General features: G+C 43.3%; 1 protein-coding gene across 2 annotated transcripts in view; it reads right to left on the bottom strand.

Moving 5' to 3' along the window:
- The window catches only part of SH2B3 (SH2B adaptor protein 3), a 309724-nt gene that overhangs the window by 34552 nt on the left and 249907 nt on the right, over positions 1 to 25265 (bottom strand). Inside the window, exons 6-7 of one of the 2 annotated variants that reach the window (XM_077292566.1) lie at positions 20069 to 20178; positions 14538 to 14752 (exon numbers count right to left, since the gene is read on the bottom strand). In XM_077292566.1, coding sequence (XP_077148681.1) covers positions 14538 to 14752; positions 20069 to 20178 — 325 coding nt within the window. The remainder of the gene's footprint in view (positions 1 to 14537; positions 14753 to 20068; positions 20179 to 25265) is intronic. The other variant, XM_077292573.1, reaches the window with a different exon arrangement.

The following is a 25265-nucleotide window of genomic DNA, read 5'->3' as shown; positions in this document are numbered from 1 at the left end:
TTCAATGATATTCAGGTCTGGGGACTGGGATGGCCATTCCAGAACAGTGTACTTGTTCCTCTGCATGAATGCCTGAGTAGATTTGGAGCAGGGTTTTGGATCATTGTCTTGCTGAAAGATCCATCACCTGCGTAACTTCAACTTTGTCACTGATTCATGAACATTATAGTCGAGAATCTGCTGATACTGAGAGGAATCCATGCGTCCCTCAACTTTAACAAGATTCCTGGTGCCGGCATTGGCCACACAGCCCCAAAGCATGATGGAACCTCCACCAAATTTTACTGTGGGTAGCAAGTGTTTTTCTTGGAATGCTGTGTTTTTTTGCTGGCATGCATAACGCCTTTTTGTATGACCAAACAACTCAATCTTGGTTTCATCAGTCCACAGGACCTTCTTCCAAAAAGAAATTGGCTTCTCCAAATGTGCTTTTGCATACCTCAGCCGACTCGGTTTGTGGCGTGCTTGCAGAAACGGCTTCTTTCGCATCACTCTTCCATACAGCTTCTCCTTGTGCAAAGTGCGTTGTATAGTTGACCGATGACACCATCTGCAGCAAGTTGATGCTGCAGCTCTCTGGAGGTGGTCTGAGGATTGTCCTTGACTGATCTCACCATTCTTCTTCTCTGCCTTTCTGATGTTTTTCTTGGCCTGCCACTTCTGGCCTTAACAAGAACTGTACCTGTGTTCTTCCATTTCTTTACAATGTTCCTCACAGTGGAAATTGACAGGTTAAATCTCTGAAACAGCTTTTTGTATCCTTCCCCTGAACAACTATGTTGAATAATCTTTGTTTTCAGATCATTTGACAGTTGTTTTGGAGGAGCACATGATGCCACTCTTCAGAGGAGATTCAAACAGGAGAACAACTTGCAAGTGGCCACTTTAAGTAGCTTTTCTCATGATTGCATACACCTGGCTATGAAGTTCAAAGCTCAATGAGGTTACAAAACCAAAAAAAGTGCTTTAGTAAGTCAGTAAAAAGTAGGTAGGAGTATTTAAAACAAGAAAATGATAAGGGTGCCCATATTTATGCACGTGTCAAAATTTTGTTTGAATGCAGATTGCACATTTTCTGTTAGTACAACAAACCTCATTTCAAGGCAGAAACATTACTGTGTCCAACAGTTATTAGATATATGAAACTGAAAAAGCTGTTGCAAAAAAAACAATTTTTATAAAACATTAAGCTTAAGATTAATAGGGGTGCCCAAACTTTTTCATATAACTGTATATATATATATATATATATATATATATATATATATATATATATATATATATATATATATATAATAAGAAAAAAGGAACAGCACAACATAGGTACTTATCTTCGGGTGCAGGGCCCCAAGTAATCTGTCCAAGGATTACTGCAGATTCACAGAGACTCAAAAAAGAGGCAGCACTCCATATTCATAGTGAAACATGTGGCAGGTTTAATCGACCCACATAGCCGGGCGACGTTTCAGCTCAAACTGAGCCTTTATCAAGCTTGATAAAGGCTCAGTTTGAGCTGAAACGTCGCCCGGCTATGTGGGTCGATTAAACCTGCCACATGTTTCACTATGAATATGGAGTGCTGCCTCTTTTTTGAGTCTCTCTCTCTCTCTCTCTCTCTCTCTATATATATATATATATATATATATATATATATATATATATATATATATATATATATATATATATATACACACAGTATGCATATGCAGCTCTTTATACACTGTGTATACATGTATATATAATGATATCCAGATGTCTTAATGGACTATGATACAGAAAAGACCAATCGGCAATATATTACAACCAACAGAAAGTGAAAACTGAAGAAATCGGTCAATATAGGATGCAGTCAAAAATTATGTAAACTTTATTAATCAAGCAGCTGGTGTGCGTTAATCATACAATGAAATAAGAAGAAGGGCACTGTTATGACCCCAATGGCAGAGGGTCTCAGGAATCAATACCAAGTCTGCAAACACAAAAAACCAGCTCATAGGGCAGTGGTAACTGGGCTGACCATATATCTAATCCTAGCACCACAAATAGAAGTAGCCGGGGAACGTGCCTACGTTGGTTCTAGACGTCTCGCGCCAGCCGGAGAACTAACTAACCCTAGAAGGGAAAAGAAAGACCTTTCTTGCCTCCAGAGAAAAGACCCCAAAAGTTGGATACAAGCCCCCAACAAATAATAACGGTGAGGTAAGAGGAAAAGACAAACATAAGAATGAGCTAGGTATTTAGCAAAGAGAGGCCCACTAGCTAATAGCAGAATATAGTAAGATGACTTATATGGTCAGCAAAAACCCTATTAAAATATCCACGCTGGATATTCAAGAACCCCCGAACCGTCTAACGGCCGGGGGGGGGGGGGGGGGGGGAACACCAGCCCCCTAGAGCTTCCAACAAGGTCAAAAATCACATTTAGTACAAGCTGGACAAAAATAGTAGCAAAGCAAGTAACTCAAAAAACAAAGAAGCAAGACTTAGCTTAATTTTGCAAGAGCCAGGACCAGCAGACAGGAGCAACAGAAGGATCTGATTACAACGATGCCAGGCACTGGACTAAGGATCCAGGAAGTTAATATAGCGACACCCCTGGACTAACGACCCAGGTGAGTGCCAAACAAAAAAAAGACAATCCCAGAGTCATACCACTAGTGACCACAAGAGGGAGCCAAAAAGTCTAATTCACAACAGTACCCCCCCCTTAAGGAGGGGTCACCGAACCCTCACCAAGACCACCAGGGCGATCAGGATGAGCAGCGTGAAAGGCACGAACTAAATCGGCCGCATGCACATCAGAGGCAACCACCCAGGAATTATCCTCCTGACCATAGCCCTTCCACTTGACCAGATACTGAAGCCTCCGCCTGGAGAGACGAGAATCCAAGATCTTCTCCACCACGTACTCCAACTCGCCCTCAACCAACACCGGAGCAGGAGGCTCAGCAGAAGGAACCACAGGTACAACGTACCGCCGCAACAAAGACCTATGGAACACGTTGTGAATGGCAAACGACACAGGAAGATCCAAGCGAAAGGACACAGGATTAAGGTTTTCCAATATCTTGTAAGGACCGATGAAGCGAGGCTTAAATTTAGGAGAGGAGACCTTCATAGGAACAAATCGAGAAGACAGCCATACCAAATCCCCAACACGAAGTCGGGGACCCACCCCGCGGCGGTGGTTGGCAAAACGCTGAGCCTTCTCTTGTGACAACTTCAAGTTGTCCACCACATGATTCCAGATCTGCTGCAACCTATCCACCACAGAATCTACCCCAGGACAGTCAGAAGGCTCCACATGTCCCGAGGAAAAACGAGGATGGAAACCAGAGTTGCAGAAAAATGGCGAAACCAATGTAGCGGAACTAGCCCGATTATTAAGGGCAAACTCAGCCAACGGCAAGAAGGTCACCCAATCATCCTGATCCGCAGAAACAAAACATCTCAAATAAGCCTCCAGAGTCTGATTAGTTCGCTCCGTTTGTCCATTAGTCTGAGGATGAAAGGCAGACGAAAACGACAACTCAATGCCCATCCTAGCACAAAAGGATCGCCAGAACCTGGAAACAAACTGGGATCCTCTGTCAGACACAATATTCTCAGGAATGCCGTGTAAACGAACCACATTCTGAAAGAACACAGGAACCAGATCGGAAGAGGAAGGCAGCTTAGGCAAAGGTACCAAATGGACCATCTTAGAAAAGCGATCACATACCACCCAGATGACAGACATGCCCTGAGACACCGGGAGATCTGAAATGAAATCCATGGAAATGTGTGTCCAAGGCCTCTTCGGGACAGGCAAGGGCAAGAGCAACCCGCTGGCACGCGAACAGCAAGGCTTAGCTCGAGCACAAGTCCCACAGGACTGCACAAACGACCGCACATCCCGTGACAAGGAAGGCCACCAAAAGGACCTAGCCACCAGATCTCTGGTGCCAAAAATTCCTGGATGCCCTGCCAACACCGAGGAATGAACCTCGGAAATGACTCTGCTGGTCCACTTATCAGGAACAAACAGTCTGTCAGGTGGACAAGAGTCAGGTCTACCAGCCTGAAATCTCTGCAACACACGTCGCAAATCCGGAGAAATGGCTGACAAGATAACTCCCTCTTTAAGAATACCAACTGGTTCTGCGACTCCCGGAGAGTCAGGCACAAAGCTCCTTGAAAGAGCATCAGCCTTCACATTCTTCGAACCTGGTAAATACGAGACCACAAAGTCAAAACGGGAGAAAAACAATGACCAGCGGGCCTGTCTAGGATTCAGGCGTTTAGCAGACTCGAGATACGTCAGATTTTTGTGATCAGTCAAGACCACCACACGATGCTTAGCACCCTCGAGCCAATGACGCCACTCCTCAAATGCCCACTTCATGGCCAACAACTCCTGATTGCCGACATCATAATTCCGTTCAGCAGGCGAAAACTTCCTTGAGAAAAAGGCACAAGGTCTCATCACAGAGCAACCAGGGCCTCTCTGCGACAAAACGGCCCCTGCCCCAATCTCAGAAGCATCCACTTCAACCTGAAAGGGAAGTGAGACATCAGGCTGGCACAAAACAGGCGCCGAAGTAAACCGGCGCTTCAACTCCTGGAAAGCCTCCACGGCTGCAGGAGCCCAGTTAGCAACATCAGAACCTTTCTTGGTCATATCCGTCAAAGGTTTAGCAATGCTAGAAAAATTAGCAATAAAACGACGGTAGAAGTTAGCAAAACCCAAGAACTTCTGAAGACTCTTAACTGACGTGGGTTGAGTCCAATCATGAATAGCACGGACCTTGACTGGGTCCATCTCCACCGCAGAAGGGGAAAAAATAAACCCCAAAAAGGGAACCTTCCGTACTCCAAAGAGACACTTTGAGCCCTTAACAAATAAAGCATTCTCACGCAAAACCTGAAACACCATCCTGACCTGCTCTACATGCGAGTCCCAGTCATCAGAAAAAAACAGAATATCATCCAGATAAACGATCATAAATTTATCCAGATACTTCCGGAAAATATCATGCATAAAGGACTGAAACACTGAAGGAGCATTAGAGAGCCCAAAAGGCATCACCAAGTACTCAAAATGACCTTCGGGCGTATTAAACGCGGTTTTCCATTCATCTCCTCGCTTAATGCGCACAAGGTTGTACGCACCACGAAGATCTATCTTGGTGAACCACTTGGCACCTTTAATTCGGGCAAACAAGTCTGACAACAGAGGCAAAGGATACTGAAATTTAACAGTGATTTTATTCAAAAGCCGATAGTCAATACAAGGTCTCAAAGATCCGTCCTTCTTGGCCACAAAAAAAGAATCCCGCACCAAGAGGGGAAGAGGAAGGACGGATATGCCCCTTCTCCAGAGATTCCTTGATATACGAACGCATTGCGGTATGCTCAGGTACAGACAGATTAAATAGTCTTCCCTTAGGAAATTTTCTACCTGGAATCAAATCTATGGCACAGTCACAGTCCCTATGAGGAGGCAGAACACTGGACCTGGACTCGCTGAACACATCCTGATAATCAGACAAATACTCAGGAACTTCCGAAGGAGTAGAGGAAGCAATAGACACCGGCGGGGAATCACCATGAATACCCTGACAGCCCCAACTTGACACAGACATTGCCTTCCAATCCAAGACTGGATTATGAGTCTGTAACCATGGCAAACCCAAAACGACCAAATCATGCATTTTATGCAGAACAAGAAAACGAATCACCTCCCGATGTTCAGGAGTCATGCACATGGTTACCTGTGTCCAAAACTGCGGTTTATTTTCCGCCAATGGCGTAGCATCAATACCCCTCAGAGGGATAGGATTAACCAACGGCTCAAGAACAAAACCACAGCGCTTGGCAATTGACAGATCCATAAGACTCAGGGCAGCACCTGAATCCACAAACGCCATAACAGGGTAAGAGGACAATGAGCAAATTAAAGTCACAGACAAAATAAATTTAGGTTGCAAATTACCAATGGCGACAGGACTAACAACCCTTGTTAGGCACTAGTAAATAACTATGAGTGGCGCTATAAGTCACAAGGCAGTTTGCCTGCAGCGAGTACAACAATCACCACCAAAGATTGTAAATGATACAAATAATATTAAATAAATGTATACATAAGAATGTATACATCAGTACCTGCGCTGGTATAACTGCCTGTCAGTACAACTTCCCCACAATGATTGAAGCAAAGGAAAAAAGCAATAATATAAACTAAAGGCTGTGTTAGTATACTTAAAATCCGATTTACAATAGGTGGACCAGCATACACGCCTGGTCAAAGAAAATGTTGCGTTCTTACCCTTAATGTGAATCCATAAGGGAAGTGACAGTCATCCTGAATGGAGATATGCTGCTAAAAGAAATCCTCCAGATGCCGCTTTACTGCCTGGGCCGGTGACAGAACGTTCAACCCCTGTGTACAGCGCGGCAATCACGTGGAGACAACTCGAATCCCCCTCCGGTGCGGGTGGTGCAATCGGCGCCTGCGCAGGACCTGTGAGCCGTAGTATGCAGCGTGACCGCGCACGTGACGAGGGGTGTGAGTACGGATGGTGATATGGACCAAAAGAATAAACAACGCGTTTCGGAGACGTCTGTCTCCTTCCTCAGGTCCACCTATTGTAACCCTTGTTAGGCGTTTAGAGCATGCTGATATAACATGTGTAGAATCACCACAGTAAAAACACAACCCATTCTGACGTCTATGATTTTTCCGCTCATTTCTGGTCTGAATTCTATCACATTGCATCAAATCAGGTGTTTGTTTAGACAACACCACCAGAGGATTAGCGGTTTTGCGCTCCCGCAAACGCCGGTCAATTTGAATAGCCAGCGCCATGGAATCATTCAGACTTGTAGGAATGGAGAAACCCACCATCACATTCTTAATGGCTTCAGAAAGGCCATTTCTGAAGTTTGCGGCCAGAGCACACTCATTCCACTGAGTAAGCACGGACCATTTCCGAAATTTTTGGCAATACACTTCAGCTTCATCCTGGCCCTGAGAAATAGCCAGCAAGGCTTTTTCTGCCTGAACCTCAAGATTGGGTTCCTCGTAAAGCAATCCGAGCGCCAGAAAAAACGCATCAATATTTGCCAATGCCGGATCTCCTGGCGCTAGCGAGAAAGCCCAATCCTGAGGGTCGCCCCGTAAAAAAGAGATAACAATTTTAACTTGCTGAACTAAGTCTCCAGATGAACGGGGTCTCAGAGATAGAAACAATTTACAATTATCCCTGAAATTCCTAAACTTAAATCGGTCTCCAGAAAACAGTTCAGGAATAGCTATTTTAGGTTCAGACATAGGACTACTGGTAACAAAATCTTGTATGCTTTGCACACGAGCAGCAAGCTGGTCCACACTTGTAATCAAGGTCTGGACATTTATGTCTGCAGCAAGCTCAAGCCACTCAGAGGTAAAGGGGAGGAAGAGAGGAAAAAAAAAAAAAAAAAAAATTCAGAATTTCCTTTCTTATATCCCACTTCTGCAATGCATTAAACATTCAATGTTAGGCCTGGCATACTGTTATGACCCCAATGGCAGAGGGTCTCAGGAATCAATACCAAGTCTGCAAACACAAAAAACCAGCTCATAGGGCAGTGGTAACTGGGCTGACCATATATCTAATCCTAGCACCACAAATAGAAGTAGCCGGGGAACGTGCCTACGTTGGTTCTAGACGTCTCGCGCCAGCCGGAGAACTAACTAACCCTAGAAGGGAAAAGAAAGACCTTTCTTGCCTCCAGAGAAAAGACCCCAAAAGTTGGATACAAGCCCCCAACAAATAATAACGGTGAGGTAAGAGGAAAAGACAAACATAAGAATGAGCTAGGTGTTTAGCAAAGAGAGGCCCACTAGCTAATAGCAGAATATAGTAAGATGACTTATATGGTCAGCAAAAACCCTATTAAAATATCCACGCTGGATATTCAAGAACCCCCGAACCGTCTAACGGCCGGGGGGGGGGGGAACACCAGCCCCCTAGAGCTTCCAACAAGGTCAAAAATCACATTTAGTACAAGCTGGACAAAAATAGTAGCAAAGCAAGTAACTCAAAAAACAAAGAAGCAAGACTTAGCTTAATTTTGCAAGAGCCAGGACCAGCAGACAGGAGCAACAGAAGGATCTGATTACAACGATGCCAGGCACTGGACTAAGGATCCAGGAAGTTAATATAGCGACACCCCTGGACTAACGACCCAGGTGAGTGCCAAACAAAAAAAAGACAATCCCAGAGTCATACCACTAGTGACCACAAGAGGGAGCCAAAAAGTCTAATTCACAACAGGGCACATCCAGATAAAACAATGGTGTGAATAAATTTAAAACATAGTATGATAAAAAAGAAGCACTGCAGGTTGTATAATAGAATCTCACCAAAACAGCTCCTCTATAAAAATTACTATGATCCTCTTCACAATCAAGTAACTACTACCAACAGAGACAGTGAAGTCACAACACGATCAAATTATATAAAACAAAGTAAAATCTAAATAGAGTTGCGCCCTTGTAAACTCTATTTAGATTTTACTTTTAAACTACTGATCATCATTTCTGGGATACATATACATGTTAGGTGCTTTTGTGTTTGCAGACTTGTGCGCGACCTGCGCATGCGCTGCTGTTCGGTGTGAGTGCCAGCGCTCTATACAGGCATCGCGTTGACCTGGTTACGGGTCCGGTCAGCTGACCGGATCATGTGACCGGAAGACGTTATCCTTGAGCGCCACTCTCATCACCAAGCGATAACATGCCGGGGATGCGCCGCTACAGCTGCAGACACCCGGGTAACTACAGCCACTATATCAAGAGACGCCACACACAATACTGTCTACATCCTGACGAAGCTGCGGTGACAGCGAAATACGCGTCGAGGTGCAGCCTTGTGACCATTATCCTTATACTGCGATGGCCGCAGGTAATTGATACATCCATTCAAATTAAGCATGTCTCATAAGATTGAGCCTACTGATGCCGTATTCGGGGCAAGACTTATGGTGTAATAAGTGATCATGCATACTTACGATAGGTGATGTGTAGCGGTCCTGTAGATTGACATCATATGGGATATTTGTTATATGATATAACATCTTTATACATTTATGTTGGTTAATATCTCTGTAGATCAGCAGTGTTAGGATATAAGAGTCATATTCTCTATTTTCTCTGTTGCTAATCATTTTTTGTCCATGAGCAACAGAGTTGCTTTATTCACCTTTGTTGCATACTATATATGTGGTTATCCATAGTGAGAATTATTTATACTCTATTTATGCTATTTATGGAATTTTCCTGTTTGATATCTTAATAAAGCCATTTATTTGTTTTATATAATTTGATCGTGTATAATAGAATCCACCTAAAAAATCAAAGATAATATAATATGGTAACTAGTGTTGAGCGATACCGTCCGATACTTGAAAGTATCGGTATCGGAAAGTATCGGCCGATACCGGCAAAGTATCGGATCTAATCCGATACCGATACCCGATACCAATACAAGTCAATGGGACTCATGTATCGGACGGTATTCCTGATGGTTCCCAGGGTCTGAAGGAGAGGAAACTCTCCTTCAGGCCCTGGGAACCATATTAATGTGTAAAAGAAAGAATTAAAATAAAAAATATTGCTATACTCACCTCTCCGACGCAGCCTGGAGCTTACCGAGGGAACCGGCAGCGTTGTTTGCTTAAAATTCGCGCTTTTCCTCCCTTACGTGAAGTCCCGGCTTGTGATTGGTCGCGTGCCGCCCATGTGGCCGCGACGCGACCAATCACAGCAAGCCGTGACGTAATTTTAGGTCCTTCAGGATTTTAAAATTACGTTCTGGCTTGTGATTGGTCGCGTCGCCCATGCCGTGACGTCACGGGAGGCTGGACACGCGCGCATTTTAAAATGCGCGCTTGTCCTGCCTCCTGTGACGTCACGGCTTGTGATTGGTCGCGTCGCCCATGTGACCGCGACGCGACCAATCACAAAGCCGGAACGTAATTTTAAAATCCTGAAGGACCTGAAATTACGTCACGGCTTGCTGTGATTGGTCGCGTCGCGGCCACATGGGCGGCACGCGACCAATCACAAGCCGGGACTTCACGTAAGGAAGGAAACGCGCGAATTTTAAGCAAACAACGCTGCCGGTTCCCTCGGTGAGGTCCAGGCTGCGTCGGAGAGGTGAGTATAGCAATATTTTTTATTTTAATTCTTTATTTTACACATTAATGTTGTTTCGATACCGATACCCGATACCACAAAAATATCGGATCTCGGTATCGGAATTCCGATACAGCAAATATCGGCCGATACCCGATACTTGCGGTATCGGAATGCTCAACACTAATGGTAACACCAAAATATCATAGACCAGAAAAATCAATCATCAACTAAGGTTTACATAATTTTTCACTACATCCTATATTGACCTATTACTTTGGGTTTTCTTTCTCTGTTGGTTTTACCAACATGTGTTGTGATCATTAGACTTTGATAGATCCCTGAATTTAAGTAAAACAGGTCAACCACTAACACATGATTGCCATCCCATTGATTGAAAATGCCAAACTCTAATTTTACCTTCAAATTTTCTGCTAATCTTCAAGGTTCACAGACGTTTGACACTCACAGACATCTCATGTCATGTTGCATCATTTTTCTCATTAAAAAATAGCAAAATTTAATAGTTTTGACTAACTTGATTTATGAGGTTTTCTTTACGTACTTTTAGAACTTGTGCGAACATCTCACGCAGATGGAAGTAAAATTTATGCAGAAATATGGAAAAGTCTAAAGGTTTCACAAACTTTCAAGCACTACTGTGTATATACACGTGTATATGCATACACCCCATCAATGAAATATGCAACTAGAATATGTTCTATCTGCTAACAATGTTCAGAAATGGGATTTACAGCTGCAATTTGGAATATAAGAAATAAGAGGCTGGAGATGATTCATTGATTTCTACACTTCTCAACAATGAAACTGCAATACCGATAAGCAATTGACACAGGGAAATCACAGGATGGATAGACATGTTAATGATATGCAAATGATGAAAAAATGGAAAAAATTTTTTGAAAACATCTCAATTTATTCAGTATTGCGTATGAGTGCCATACGCAGAAATACGCGCACTTGCATGCTTCCAATTAGATTATCTGAGGAACGTTCTTCCACACTGAATGCAATTGGGTATGCCAGTAATCAAAATGCACTGCTGGCAGCTTCCTGTGCAATTGCCGACCAATTACGTCCCAGATGTACACAATTTGGAGACAATGCAGATCATGGTAGCACATTTAGATCACACAGGCTGCTCAAAGTAGCACAAGCAACATGGATCTTGGCACTGTCATGTTGAAATAAGGTTCCTGGGACACTTTCATGTTTCCCTCCTGAAGGCCTCTTTGTGGCGATGCCCATGTGGTCTTCAAACCACCAACCAATCTACGGCTATCATTGCGTCCAAGATAAAAGCAAAACTCAACACTGAGGAAGACAGACCTCCATTTCAGCCTCCATTGTTGTTTTGCTCTTCAGCATCATAGCCTTTGAGAGCGGTGGCGTGAAGTCAAAGAAATATACATGTTGGACATCTGGCTTATAGCACAATGTCGAGCAAATGCCTTCAGGTGGATGGTGTAGACATTGCTTGATACTTTGACCCCTTAACGACCTATGATGTATAGGTATGTTATAGTCTGCCTCCCCCTATTTGATGTGGGCTCCGACGCTGAGCCCACGTTTCCAGAAACACATGACAGCTGATTTCAACAGCTGACATGTGCCCCTAAGAGCTGCGGTTGGAATTGCAATAAAACTACGACAACAACATTTAACATTTGATGGTAGACACAGCACTTCTGGAGACAAAGGTGCACAAGTAGGATCCAAAACCGTCGGTTACACTGTAAAGACACTTGGCAGTCGTATTGATGTATTGAACAGGAAAATATATATTTATTGTAGAAAAATCCAGAGAAAAATAAAGAGACGTTTCGGTCAAAACAAGACCTTCATCAGTTTTCTGGAAGTGGCAAAACTGTATGTTGTAGCATCAGGTGAGAGTTTGCGGTATCCAGCGCACAGACTCAAAACGCAGACTCTCACCTGATGCTGCAACATACAGTTTTACCACTTTCAGAAAACTGATGAAGGTCTTGTTTTGACTGAAACGTCTCTTTATTTTTCTCTGGATTTTTCTACAATAAATATATATTTTCCTGTTCAATACATCAATGCGAGTGCTAAGTGTCTTTGCAGTAGCGGCACTTAACATAGCCCCGCTGGAAGTGCATCCGTCATAAGACCCACATGATCACGGGGCGCCAATGAATTAGCATGACAACCCGCAGTCTGCAGGAGATCCCTGTGGTTGTCATTGCCGGTCTGCTCTTAGTGCCGCCAAGGGGCCGGCATTCATAGTAGATGAGCATTTCGGCTACACATAGCATGTGCAGCACAAGCGATCAGACGATTGCAGCTTTATGTCTCCTATGGAGACTATTGAAGCAAGTAAAAAGTAGAAAAAAAATGTTTTTAAAAATATTTAAAAAAAAAAAAATACAAGTTCAAATCAACCCCCTTTTGCCCCGTTTAAAATAAAATAATTATTAAAAATCCCACATATTTTGTATTGCCGAGTTCAGAAATTCTCGATCAAAATATAAAAATACGGTAGTTATTTTTATTGGTAAACGGCGTAAAAAAAAATAAAAATGCCATAATTGCATTTTTTTGGTCCCACAACATTGCAATAAAATCCAATAACAGGCGATCAAATCATATACGGTATATATCAGAAAATGGTATAAATAAAAACGTCAGCTCGGTGCGCAAATAATAAGCCCTCACCCAGCCCCAGGTCAAGAAAAATGGTGCCATTTCTTTTTTTTTTTTACAAACTTTAGATTTTATTTTTACCACTTAAAGGGAATCTGTCACCTAATTTTGGGCCTATAAACTGCGGTCACCGCCATCAGGGGCTTATCTACAGCATTCTGTAATGCTGTAGATAAGCCCCCCGATCTAACCTGAAAGATAAGAAAAACAAGTTAGATTATACTCACCTGGGGAGCGGTCCCGATGCAGTCCAATGCGATGGGCGTCGCGGTCCGGCGCCTCCCATCTTCATGCGAGGTCGTCCTATTCTTTGCTTCCTGTCGCGGCTCCTGCGCAGGCGTACTTTATCTGCCTTGTTGCGGGCAGAGCAAAGTACTGCAGTGTGCAGGGCCTCTCTGACCTTACCCGGCGCCTGTGCACTGCAGTACTTTGCTCTGCCCTCATCTGCTGTAGATAAGCCCCTGATGGCGGTGGCCGCAGTTTATGGGCCCAAAATTAGGTGACAGATTCCCTTTAAATAAAAAATAACCTATACATGTATGTTTGGTATCTACGAACCCGTAATGACATGGAGAATCATAATGGCAGGTCAGTTTTAGCATTTAGTGAACATGGTAAAAAAAAAACAGTTGTAGAATTGCACTTTCTTTGCATTTACACTGCACTTTGAATTCTTTCTGGATTTCCAGTACACTATATGGTAAAAGCAATGGTGTCGTTCAAAAGTACAACTCGTCCCACAAAAAAACAAAAAACAAGCACTCATATGGCTATATTGATGGAAAAATAAAAACGTTATGGCTCTGGAACAAAGGGAAGCAAAAAACGAAAATACAAAAATGGAAAATCCAAAGGTGGCGAAGGGGTTAAGCTCGGTATGTGATGACTAATTTCACTTGCAGTACAAAATGGATCATTATGTGTCATTCTTCAAATCTGATAAGACCACTTGGGTAGCGACATAAAGAAGCCTTCACGAGGGAACATCACATCAGTCCTATTTCCATGATTATAGTGTTTGGTGACATACCTTACGGTAATTAGACCCATCTAGTCTCAGATGAACTAACAGGTCGGCCTTATATGGATTTGATCGTGGAACCAATTGTATGGCCATTCCTCCAACGTGCCCCAGGTGCTGTTTTTCAATACAACGACCCCAGACCGCGTGTTGCTTGTGCTACTGTGAGCAGCCTAAACTTACTATCATGGCCTGCAGCATCTCTGAACTTGTCTCCCATCGAGCACATCTGTGATATCATTAGTCGTCATTGCAAAGGTAGCTGCCAGCAGTGGATCTTGATGATTTGCATACCCAAGTGCATTTAGCTTTAGAGATGAGTGGATTGATTTGTGGTACTCTGGTCCAGGTCACTGGTACCTGGCCACTAGACTGGAGTCCCGTGAATCGATCTGCTCATCTCTAACATGGAAGAACATTCATCATACAACCATTAATCACCTCACTGATGGCATGCCAAGGTGTGTAAGTTTGTGTATTTCTTTGTGTGGAGCTCATACTCGATAATCAACAAATCAAGATGTTTTGAAATATTTGTTTCAATTTTTTTATCATTTCATTATCATTGACATGTTTATCGATCCTGTGATTTCCATAATTACACAACTTCGGTTGCCGTGTGTTAAGTTTATTAGATCTGTATGAATAAAGTCTTGCAGATGTCATTACCTTAGCTCTGCCTTGAAAATTAAATGTGAGGACATATTCCCCTCTGCGGGTTTCACTTTGTCTCACAAGGAAGACTCCATGTCCCTCAAATCCCTGGGATTGAACGAGCTGCGCTGCTTTGACCCGAGAGATAGGTCCATGAAACCACGGATATGGTGATAAAAAATGGTCAGTTTTGTGGCAGCACTGCTCTGGAGGCACAAAGACGGCGGCACCTGAGAAGAATGAATATTGGAACACATAAAGGATTAGAATAAAAGCATAACGAAAACCCATAGAAACTCGTGTTGAGGCAGTATACTCGTTGCTCGGGTTTTCCTGAGCACGCTCGGGTGATCTCCGAGTATTTCTTAGTGCTCGGAGATTTAGTTTTGTCGCCTCAGCTGCATGATTTATGGCTGCTGGATAGCCTGAATACATGTGGGAATTCCCTAACAAACAGGCAATCCCCACATGTATTCAGCCTGTCTAGCAGCCGTAAATCATGCAGCTGTGGCAACAAAAACGAAATCTCCGAGCACTAACAAATACTCTGAGATTACCCGAGCGTGCTCAGGAAAACCCGAGCAATGAGTATACTCGCTCATCACTAATAGAAACCCATAGCAAAGAAGGATGGGCTCCCACCGCCTAATGACAGGAAGCTAAAGCAGCAGCATGAGGAATAATTAAAGAGCCATACATCAGACAACCAATTTAGCAGTTCTAGATAACATGCACCCACCTGAGTGGGCTTCCTCATCCTCTTGCCCCACATCAGCTACTGGGGCTATAGATATGCCCATGGTTTGTAAAATATCCATCAGAATAAAAGTGCTGACTGCCCTTTATGCCAAAAAACAAGGAATTATGTTATGTAGGAACCCCTAAAATACATGAAAGACCCATCCTGGCTCCATAAGAAGTTTGAATGTGTTTGCTTAGCGGCAAAATCTCAAAAACAATTAAGGTATGTTATCTCCTTTAAATCAGTTAAAATTCTGCATTGATTGCATTTTTGTAAAAATTATGCAATTCTTTCCAGGCGCTCATGACTTAAAGGGGTTGTCTGATCTAAAAGGAAAAGTCTGCAGTCACTGTGTGACTGCAGACTTGTGAATCTGAAGATTTGCCATTGTCTGCCCAGGGCACGGTAGTCAAGTATGCAATATTCATACTCCTAGGCAGAACCCGTATGGTAGGCACGGCGTCGCAGCTCAAGTGAATTGAGTGACACTGCACCTACTAGACAGGTTCTGCCGAGGAGTAAGAATATCGTATACTTGACCGCCATCCACGGGAAGACAACAGCTAATCCTTTCGGCGCAGACTTTTCATTGGTGCATGGTATGTAACCCTATAGATACAATGCCTATCCTGATGCCTGGCTAACCAACCTTATTTATCCAGCCATCAGAGATAAGGCCAGAACATAAATCAAATTTATCTCACCTCCCGATGATCCCCTGTGGCGAAACGTGTGGAGGTCATGATGTTTCTATCTGGATAAGTACCATCTTTATGTTTCCCAGACTGTCTCTTTCACTGTTAAGGCTGAATACCTTATGCCATTTTGATTTATCATCTGGCCTTATCTCTGATGGCTGGATAAATAAGGTTATTACATCACCATGGTCTACTAGATTCCCTTTTACACATCCTAGCTGCAGTGATCAGATTCTGCTTTACATTAGTACACCCTTGGCAGGTCTGCATATTTTCCCTGCAGTCTAGCTGATTTGTAAGTTTTTTTCTCTACCAATTATTATTATTATTTATTGTTATAGGGCCATTTATTCCATGGCACTTTACATGTAAGGAGGGGTATACATAATAAAAACAAGTACAATAATCTTAAACAATACAAGTCATAACTGGTACAGGAGGAGAGAGGACCCTGCCCGCGAAGGCTCACAATCTACAAGGGATGGGTGAGAATACAGTAGGTGAGGATAGAGCTGGTCATGCAGCGATTGGTCGATCGGTGGTTACTGCAGGTTGTAGGCTTGTCGGAAGAGGTGGGTCTTCAGGCTCTTTTAGCAATGTACCAATAGATCTGCAGGGTTTCCAAGGGACAGCCACTGAGGAGCAAGGGCGCCAAATCCGCTGACAAGTAGGGTGCCAACCTCGGCTGTCTAAGCAGGTGCTCAGCTATCAGGAGACAGTTGAAAGTCACATTTTGTGGTCTCTTTTTATCAATTTGTTTTATCGGTTCATATCAATATTAGTGGTCTAGGTATACCATTTTTTGCCTATCCACATCTACATTTTATTTCTTATGTAATGCATCTTTGTGTTTACCTAGTGGGCCAGCCGGTTTGGCACCCACAATTGATCTGTTGTGCTTGTTGGCTGCCATCACTCATATAGGGCTGCTCCGGGCAGTAAGGGACAGCCGCCGATGAGTGGAGACACCTATTGCATTCTGAAGCTCCTAGGGTGCCAACCTCCGCTGGAAGGCAGGCACCAGGATAGGCATTGTCTCTATAGGGTTACATACCATGCACCATTCTTTTGGCTCGTGTGGTGTGTTTGTTTTGTGTGTTAGCATTTTTAAATCTACTTATTAAAAGTTAATTTTTATTCATTTGGGGTCTTCTTATATTAGCCACTTTATACAGCACCCTTTAAACTATTATTATAAGTGATATAAATAAGCTCATAAATGCCATATGCATGGGGCAATAATGCTGTGCAGAGGTGCGGATTACATAAATTGGTCGAGGATTGTTGGGTACTGTACACTAAAGTACGGTATATGTAGCATAACTACTCCGTTATGTTCCATAATACTAGCAAGTCCTATTGACAGTCGATATGGGTGAAGGAGAGCAAAACCGGCACCAACATCAAATGCTGCTATACAAGTTACCTGCACAGTCAAATGGATCAGCACCTGTATGTAGCAAGGACTGGGTGCTCACCAAGGAAAATACACATGATGATAGTTCATGAAAAGAGAAAAAGGAGGGGGCACACACCGTTCTTGTTAAAAGACTCTTTAAAAACATGGAGCTGGGGAGAAGTGTGGTGAGCAGGATGAACGGACGATGGCCGTTTCACGCTGATTGCGTTTCAGGACCTATTGAAGAACAATCAGAGCAAAAAGCTCGCCGGCTGTTCATCCTGCTCTCCACACTTCTCCCCAGCTCCATGTTTTTAAAGAGTCTTTTAACAAGAACGGTGAGCGCCACCTCCCTTTTCTCTTTTCATGAACTATTGGCAGCCGAGCCTGCTGCAGAATTTTTTTACTTGGCCATTAGAACACGCCATTAAAGGGAATCTGTCAGCAGGCTTTTTCTACCCCATCTGTAAGCAATATAATGTAGGGGCAGAGACTCTGATTCTAGCAATGTATCACCCACTGAGCTGCTTGCTGTCATTTTGATAAAATCACAGTTTGATGAAGAACTACAACTTCCAAATATTTCCCTTTTGTAGATAATCATTTTAACACATTTAGGCTGGGATCAGACGAGTGTATGGCATGTGATGCAAGAGCATTGGATGGGATATACTAATGACCCTCTGCTCCTGCTCTGTTGCGAGGGGGAGCCGAGTGTCATGCGTCTGTGGTCCGATTCTCTCGCACAGAGCGGAGCGGAGCACAGCTGCGGAGGAGACAGAGAAATTACTTTCTCCATCTCCTCCACTGCCAGGGTCAGCGTATAACGCACATCATTCAGATGATAACCGAGTGATGTGCATTGTCGCACATCGGCCGAGTGTCAGTGACAATTGCAGCATAATGCGATTTCACTCTCACACTGAAAATGGCTGAGAAAAAATACGCTGATGTGAGCTGCCCCATAGATGAATACTGGTCCGCAGCTCTTCCTGTGTTCAACGGTCACGTGGTACCGCTCATTAAAGTAATGAATATGGACGCGACTCCACTCCCATAGGGGTGGAGCGCATAGTCATTACTTTAATGTACCAGTGACCGCTGAACAAGGGAACAAGCTGCCGGCGCCACCCCATCGGAGAAGCAGGGACCGCGCCGGGAGGGTGAGTATAATGGGGGAGGGTGAGCCATGCGATATTCACCTGTCCCTGTTCCACTGCCGCGCGCCGCTTCGTCTTCTGCGTCTCCTGGCTGTGACGTTCAGGTGAGAGGGCGCGATGACGTGTTTAGTGTGCGTGCTGCACTCTGCCTGAACAGTCACTGCAGAGAGACGGAAGACAGAGCAGCACGCGGCGTTGGAACGGGGACAGGTGAATTACGCAAGTGTCGGTGTCCCCGCCTGCTCAGGACAAGAGGTGAGTATGTCATTTTATTTTTTTTTTTAATCGCAGCATATGGGGCAAATGTTTCTATGGAGCATCTTATGGGGCCATAATCAACCTTTATGCAGCATCATATGGGGCACATTTTCTATAGAGCATCTTATGGGGCCTTAATCAACCTTTGTGCAGCATGATATAGGGCATATTTTTGTATGAAGCATCATATGGGGCCCATCATAAACTTTATGGAGCATTATATGAGGCATATTTTGTATGGAGCATCTTATGGGGCCCATCATGAACTTTATGTAGCATTATATGGGGCTCCTGATTCAATATGGATATTCAAAAACACTTAGCCTACTGATGTCTCAATTTTACTTTTATTGGTATATATTTTTATTTTTGAAATTTACCAGTAGCTGCTGCATTTCCCACCCTAGGCTTATACTCGAGTCATTAAGTTTTTCCAGTTTTTTGTGGCAAAATTAGGGGTCTCGGCTTATACTCGGGTTGGCTTATACTCGAGTATATAAGGTAAATAGAGAAACTACAGGGAGAATGGACCAAAAAAACCAAAACACCCTCCTCCCCCAAAATCTCCCATAAAAACAGAGGAAATAAGTACAAATTCCGAACAGTGGTTAAATTCATATACCTTGTACCCATTCCCTTTACAGTTCATTTAGGCCTCATTCAGACATCCGTGTTTCACATACAGTATGTATGCTACCCATGTTTTTCACGGCTATAACACGTACAGTCTAAGGACCGCACTGGTCAGAATCTAGTTGCCCAGATGCCGGATAGATGTACGTCCTTTCTCCACCATTGGCTTCTACGTGGATCTACCCATATTACTAGAGGGTGAGCTGATCGCCTTTTTTTTCTAACTATAGATAAACTATACTACTGTTCACATGTCCATTTTTTTTGCAGAGCGATTGTCTGAAAAAAAAAAAAAGTAGACTTCCGTTTTTTATCCAATTTGTGGATCAAAGTAGCCCACTCAAATTATTAGGTCTGGGGACAAAAAAGCAGATAGCACTCGGACGTTATCGGAATGTCGCCCAAGTGCTGGCCCTTTTTTCTTCTTAGTGGGTAGGAGAAACTCGGAAACATTTTCATTTTTGCATACGTGAACAATACAAGCCACACTGATGGTTAAAACAGACACATGGACCAAAAATTTATGAAAATCCAGCACAATGAAGAAACACTTTTTTTTTTTTCTCAGACACAAATAAATAAATAAACAGATGTTTGAATCAGGCTTTGGTGGAATCTATCTAGGTAATGATACCGAAATTGGACATGTTACTCACACGGCAAGGACAAACCTTGGTTAATGGAATCAGTGCTGCCACTGTGGGGATTCTGTGGAGCTGGATCTGAAGGAGAAGACACCTGCATCTCTACATCAACCTCCTCTGTCCTAAAATAAAAAAGGAGGATTTAGCATTCAAAGACATCAAGTATCTTAACATTGTTCTATTCGTCTGAATGGGGTTGCTTCAATGGAAAATGCAAGAATTTCTGCAAGTCCAATTCAGAGGAATGAGATATTCCGAGAGATTAACGCAACTAGTCTGCTGCATGTGATTATACCCTAAGGCCACGTTTATGTGTTCCAAATTTAGGCACCATTCTGCCCATAAATCCTGACAACAACCACTGAAAAGCTGCCAGAAATACAGTTGAATGGAGTATTTTACGGCCTTTACACACTCTCCGGTCAGAGGGCCGTATATTCTCTCATTAAGGAAAATCGGGCCAATTATGCAAATCACATGATGATCAACCTCTGATTACAGTCTGATCTGGGTGCCAGCATAGCGTGTCACAATTCTCTCAGATGAGAGTACCAGAGCACACTGTGAGGGGAAGATGGAGAACAAAATTTCCCCATCTTCTCCATTCTGCGAGCCTGCAGAAATCGGAGTGTCATCTGAGTGCAGTCCGAAATTTTCCATGCACCCATAAACTTGTGTCAGTGGCTTCTGATTCTAAAGTGAAATCACGGCACGCTGAAACTTTTTTTTATCGACAGATTCCGTCAGTGAAAAAAAAAGGTCATCAGGACTGCCCTGTGGAATAACACTGCACTCATCCGATGTATACGCTGGTGAAAGTGAGCCCTCTAGAAAAAAAATCAGAGTAAGGCTGTGTTCACACGTTGCAGATTATTCGCGTTTTTTTCGCGTTTTTTCCCTATAAAAACGCTATAAAACCGCAAATAATCTGCTTATATTATGCATCCTATCATTTTTAATGAATTCTGCACTTTTTGTACACATGATGCGTTTTTTTCCGCGGTAAAAACGCATCGCGGTAAAAAACGCAGCATGTTCATTAATTTTGCGGTTTTTTTGCGGATTTCCCACTTAAAATGCATTGGGAAGTGTCCAGAAAAAACCGCGGCAAAAACGCGTCAAAACCGCGGCAAAAACGCGTCAAAACCGCGGCAAAAACGCACGCGGTTTTCTTGCGGATTTCTTGCAGAAAATGTCCGGAATTCTCCAGAATTTTCTGCAAGAAATCCTGAACGTGTGCACATAGCCTAAGGCTTCTTTTACACTTGCCGTGATTTTTGTGGCCCGTTTTTGTGGTCGCAAAAACATGGCAAGTGTAAAAGAAGCCTAATGAACATGGTGTAGATTGTAAGGGCATGTTTCCACGGTCAGGAAACGCTGCGTACTGGAGGCTGCGTACATCTGCAGCGGCCAGATGTTACAGCATAGTGGAGGGGATTTTATGAAATCCCATCTCCACTATGGCAGACCTGCGTATACGCACATGCGGCGCGTCTTTCTAGACTGCAGCATGTCTATTTATCTTGCGGATAAATGCGGACTACCTTTACAAACATCACATACAACTGCAAACCTGCTCATTGCAGAAGGAGAAATGAGTGGCACAAACGCCAGTGACTGGCTGAAGCAGGCGCATTTAATACTTTTCCTGCAGCAAGTGTAATATTTGGGGCTCTCAGACAACCCCCTTCATTGCTCAAAAACACAGCTCATCCAACAGTTTGCCTGCATTTTTACAGTTTGTCAGTATAAGGCCGGGGACACACATAACGTATTAAAAAACGGTCTGTTTTTCACGAACGAGAATCGCACAAATGTTTCCAAAACAGTGATCCGTGTGCAGTGCGAGGATGCGATTTCCTCGCATCAAATTATCCGTGTGACATCCGTATGGCGAGATTTTCTCGCAGGCTTGCAAAACCAACATCTAATGGATTTTTCGGCTCAAATGTTCGTTTAAACATATATACAGTATGTATATATGTATATATATATATATATATATATATATATATATATATATATATATATATATATATATATATATATATATATCATTGAGACACACATATATATATATATATATATACTGTATTTATATTTAATTCAGCGCTAGATATCCTAAAAGCCGGTAATTCAATTGCCGGCTTTTCATTTCTCCTTCACAAACCCGACATGATATGAGACATGGTTTACATGGTAAATTGCGGGCTCCCGCGCAATTTTCTCCGCCAGAGTGGTAAAGCCAGTGACTGAGGGCGGATATTAATAGTCTAGAGAGGGTCCATGGTTATTGCCCTCCCCTGGCTAAAAACATCTGCCCCCCAGCCACCCCAGAAAAGGCACATCTGGAAGATGCGCCTATTCTGGCACTTGGCCACTCTCTTCCCACTCCCGTGTAGCGGTGGGATATGGGCTAATGAAGGGTTAATGTCACCTTGCTATTGTAAGGTGACATTAAGCCAGGTTAATAATGGAGAGGCGTCATCTTATCCTACTACGAAATGGTTAATAAAACACACACACATTATTTAAAAGTATTTTAATGAAATAAAGACACAGGGTGTTTTAATATTTTATTATACTGGTAATCCACCTGAAGACCCTTGTCACCTGAAACAAAGTTAAACAAAACAAACAACAATATTCCATATCTTCCGTCGTTCCGTCAGTCCCACGATGTAAATCCATCTGAAGGGGTTAAATCATTTTACAGCCAGGAGCTGTGCTAATGCACACGCTCCTGTCTGTAAAATGTTGTGAATGAATGGAGTGCAGGGGAATGTCCTGTAGTTACCTTGATTTGCGGTGATGCGCCCCCTGCTGGATGTCCTCATATGAACTCGAGCGTGGGAAAAAGGCTCGAGTTCACGCCAATTTTTTCCGCGATTTAACCCTTTATTTTACAAGCTACAGCGCCCAAATTTTGCACATACACACTACTAACATTAGTAGTGTGGAATATGCAAAAAAAAAAGGGATATGAGATGGTTTACTGTATGTAAACCATGTCTCATATCATGTCGGGTTTGTGAAGGAGAAAGAAAAAGCCGGCAATTGAATTACCGGCTTTTCTATAGAACACCGCTGCGTATTTCTCGCAAGTCACACTGCTGGTCCGTGTGGAATCCGATTTTTTCTCGCACCCATAGACTTGCATTGGCGATTATCGGCTGAGATACGCTGACAATCGCAGCATGCTGCGATTTCACTCGGATCGTGAATACGGCCGAGAAAATATCGGATGATGGGAGCTGCCCCATAGATTAACATTAGGTCGAGCGCTATGCGATTTTTTCTCACATTACACTAGTCCGTATTACGGTCTAGTGTGACCCCGGCCTAAGGCAACATGCCCACAGTCAGTAATACTAGCAAACCTGGACTCCAAAATGCTGCGTTGTACAGTACAACCCCAGTGGATGGGATTAATAAAAAGCTCATGCCCACTGTGCTTCTTTTTATGCTGCATTAAATCATTTTCTCTTGCGGGATCGGCCAGTCTTATGTGAGGAATTTCAGACTTGCATTAGTTAAAAAAAAACACATGCATTGTAAGTGCGTTTACGCAGGTATTTTCAGCCTGATTTAACTTAATAAATAATAAAAAAAATGTGTGGTTCCCCCCTATTTTTGATAACCAACCAAGGTAAAGCAGACAGGCTTATATTATCAGGCTGGGAAGGTCCATGGTCATTGTTCCCTTCCCAGCCTAATAATACCAGCCCGCAGCCACCCCAGAATTTGCACATCACATGAGATGCACCAATTCTGGCGCTTTGCCCACCTCTCATCAGCTTTATTAGTGTCACTGCGCTCATGCTGATGGCCATGCTGATGAGAATTGTCATTATGTCTGTCGTTAGCAGGAACGTGGACTACGTCGGAGTTCCATGGGTTTTGGGTAATGAATGGGTGTATGAGGGACTGTCTATTGTTTTTTTTATTTCTGCTTTTTCTGTTTTTCAGGAATACTTTTCAAGACAACTTCGGATTCGTTGGATTACAGTGGACCTGCATGGGATTTTTTCTTCCAACAAATTGGTGAATGAGGGATAGTGTGGGGGAGTCTTTATTAAATAGTGTTTTTTTTCTGGGTGTGTGTTTATATTTTTTATTACCGGGTTAGTAATGAGGGTGTCTGATAGACACCTTTCCATTACAAACCCCTGGGTTGATGGCAGCTGTGATTTTTGACTAATTACAGTTGTCATCAACCCCAACTGCCATTAACTCAATTACCACTGCACCAGGGCAATCAGGAAGAGCCGGGCAAAACACCAGAATTATTGGCGCATCTAATTTAAGGTGCCAGTTCTTCGGTGGCTGAGGGCTGGTATTTTTAAATTGGGAAGGGCCAAATAACCAATGCCTGATAATATAAGCCCACATCTGTCTGCTATACCTTTGCTGGTTATCAAAAATAGGGGGAACCCTACGTCATTTTTTTTCATTTACCTATTAAGTTAATACATGTACAGTAAACTACACACGCACGGCAATAATTATATATCTCACAGATTTCTATCTATCTACCTCATATGTATCTATCTATATCTTTGCACATCTAATCTAACATACCAAAGAGAGACAAAAATGCAGACGTCGAAAACGCAGGCATCAAAAACACAAGAAAAAATGCAACTGAGCTGAGGTGTGGAAATTGAGTTGCGTGAAAACCTGAATAAACACTGACTGATCATGGGAACGTACTCATAATAGCAGGGGTTTTCCACTAAGTCTACTTTCACACTTCCGTCCGTACGGGGCCGTTGCAAACCGTCGGCCCGACGGACGTTGTGCTAAATTTAGCACAACGTGGACAGCGGATGCAGTCTTACGACGCATCCGCTGCCCAGTGTGATGAGCGGGGAGGAGGGGGCGGAACCGACGGACAAAAAAACGTTACATTGAACGTTTTTTGTGCGTCGCGGCCGCCAAAACACGACGCATCCATCGCACGATGGATGCGACGTGTGGCCATACGTCGCAATGCGTCGCTAATGCAAGTCTATAGAGAAAAAACGCATCCTGTGGGCAACTTTGCAGGATGCGTTTTTCTCCAAAATGACGCATTGCGACGTACGCCATAAGACGGAAGTGTGAAAGTAGCCTAATTTGAAAGTGTTGTTCAAATTTTCTGTCTTGAAGAGCACACCTTTCCTCTGCCTCATAGCTTCCTGTTTGCCAGGGGGCAGTGTGCTCCTGA

This window comes from Ranitomeya variabilis, chromosome 1 (genome assembly GCF_051348905.1).
Source record: "Ranitomeya variabilis isolate aRanVar5 chromosome 1, aRanVar5.hap1, whole genome shotgun sequence".
In the NCBI taxonomy this organism is placed as follows: Eukaryota; Metazoa; Chordata; class Amphibia; order Anura; family Dendrobatidae; genus Ranitomeya; species Ranitomeya variabilis.
This window is presented reverse-complemented; position numbering and strand designations above follow the sequence as displayed.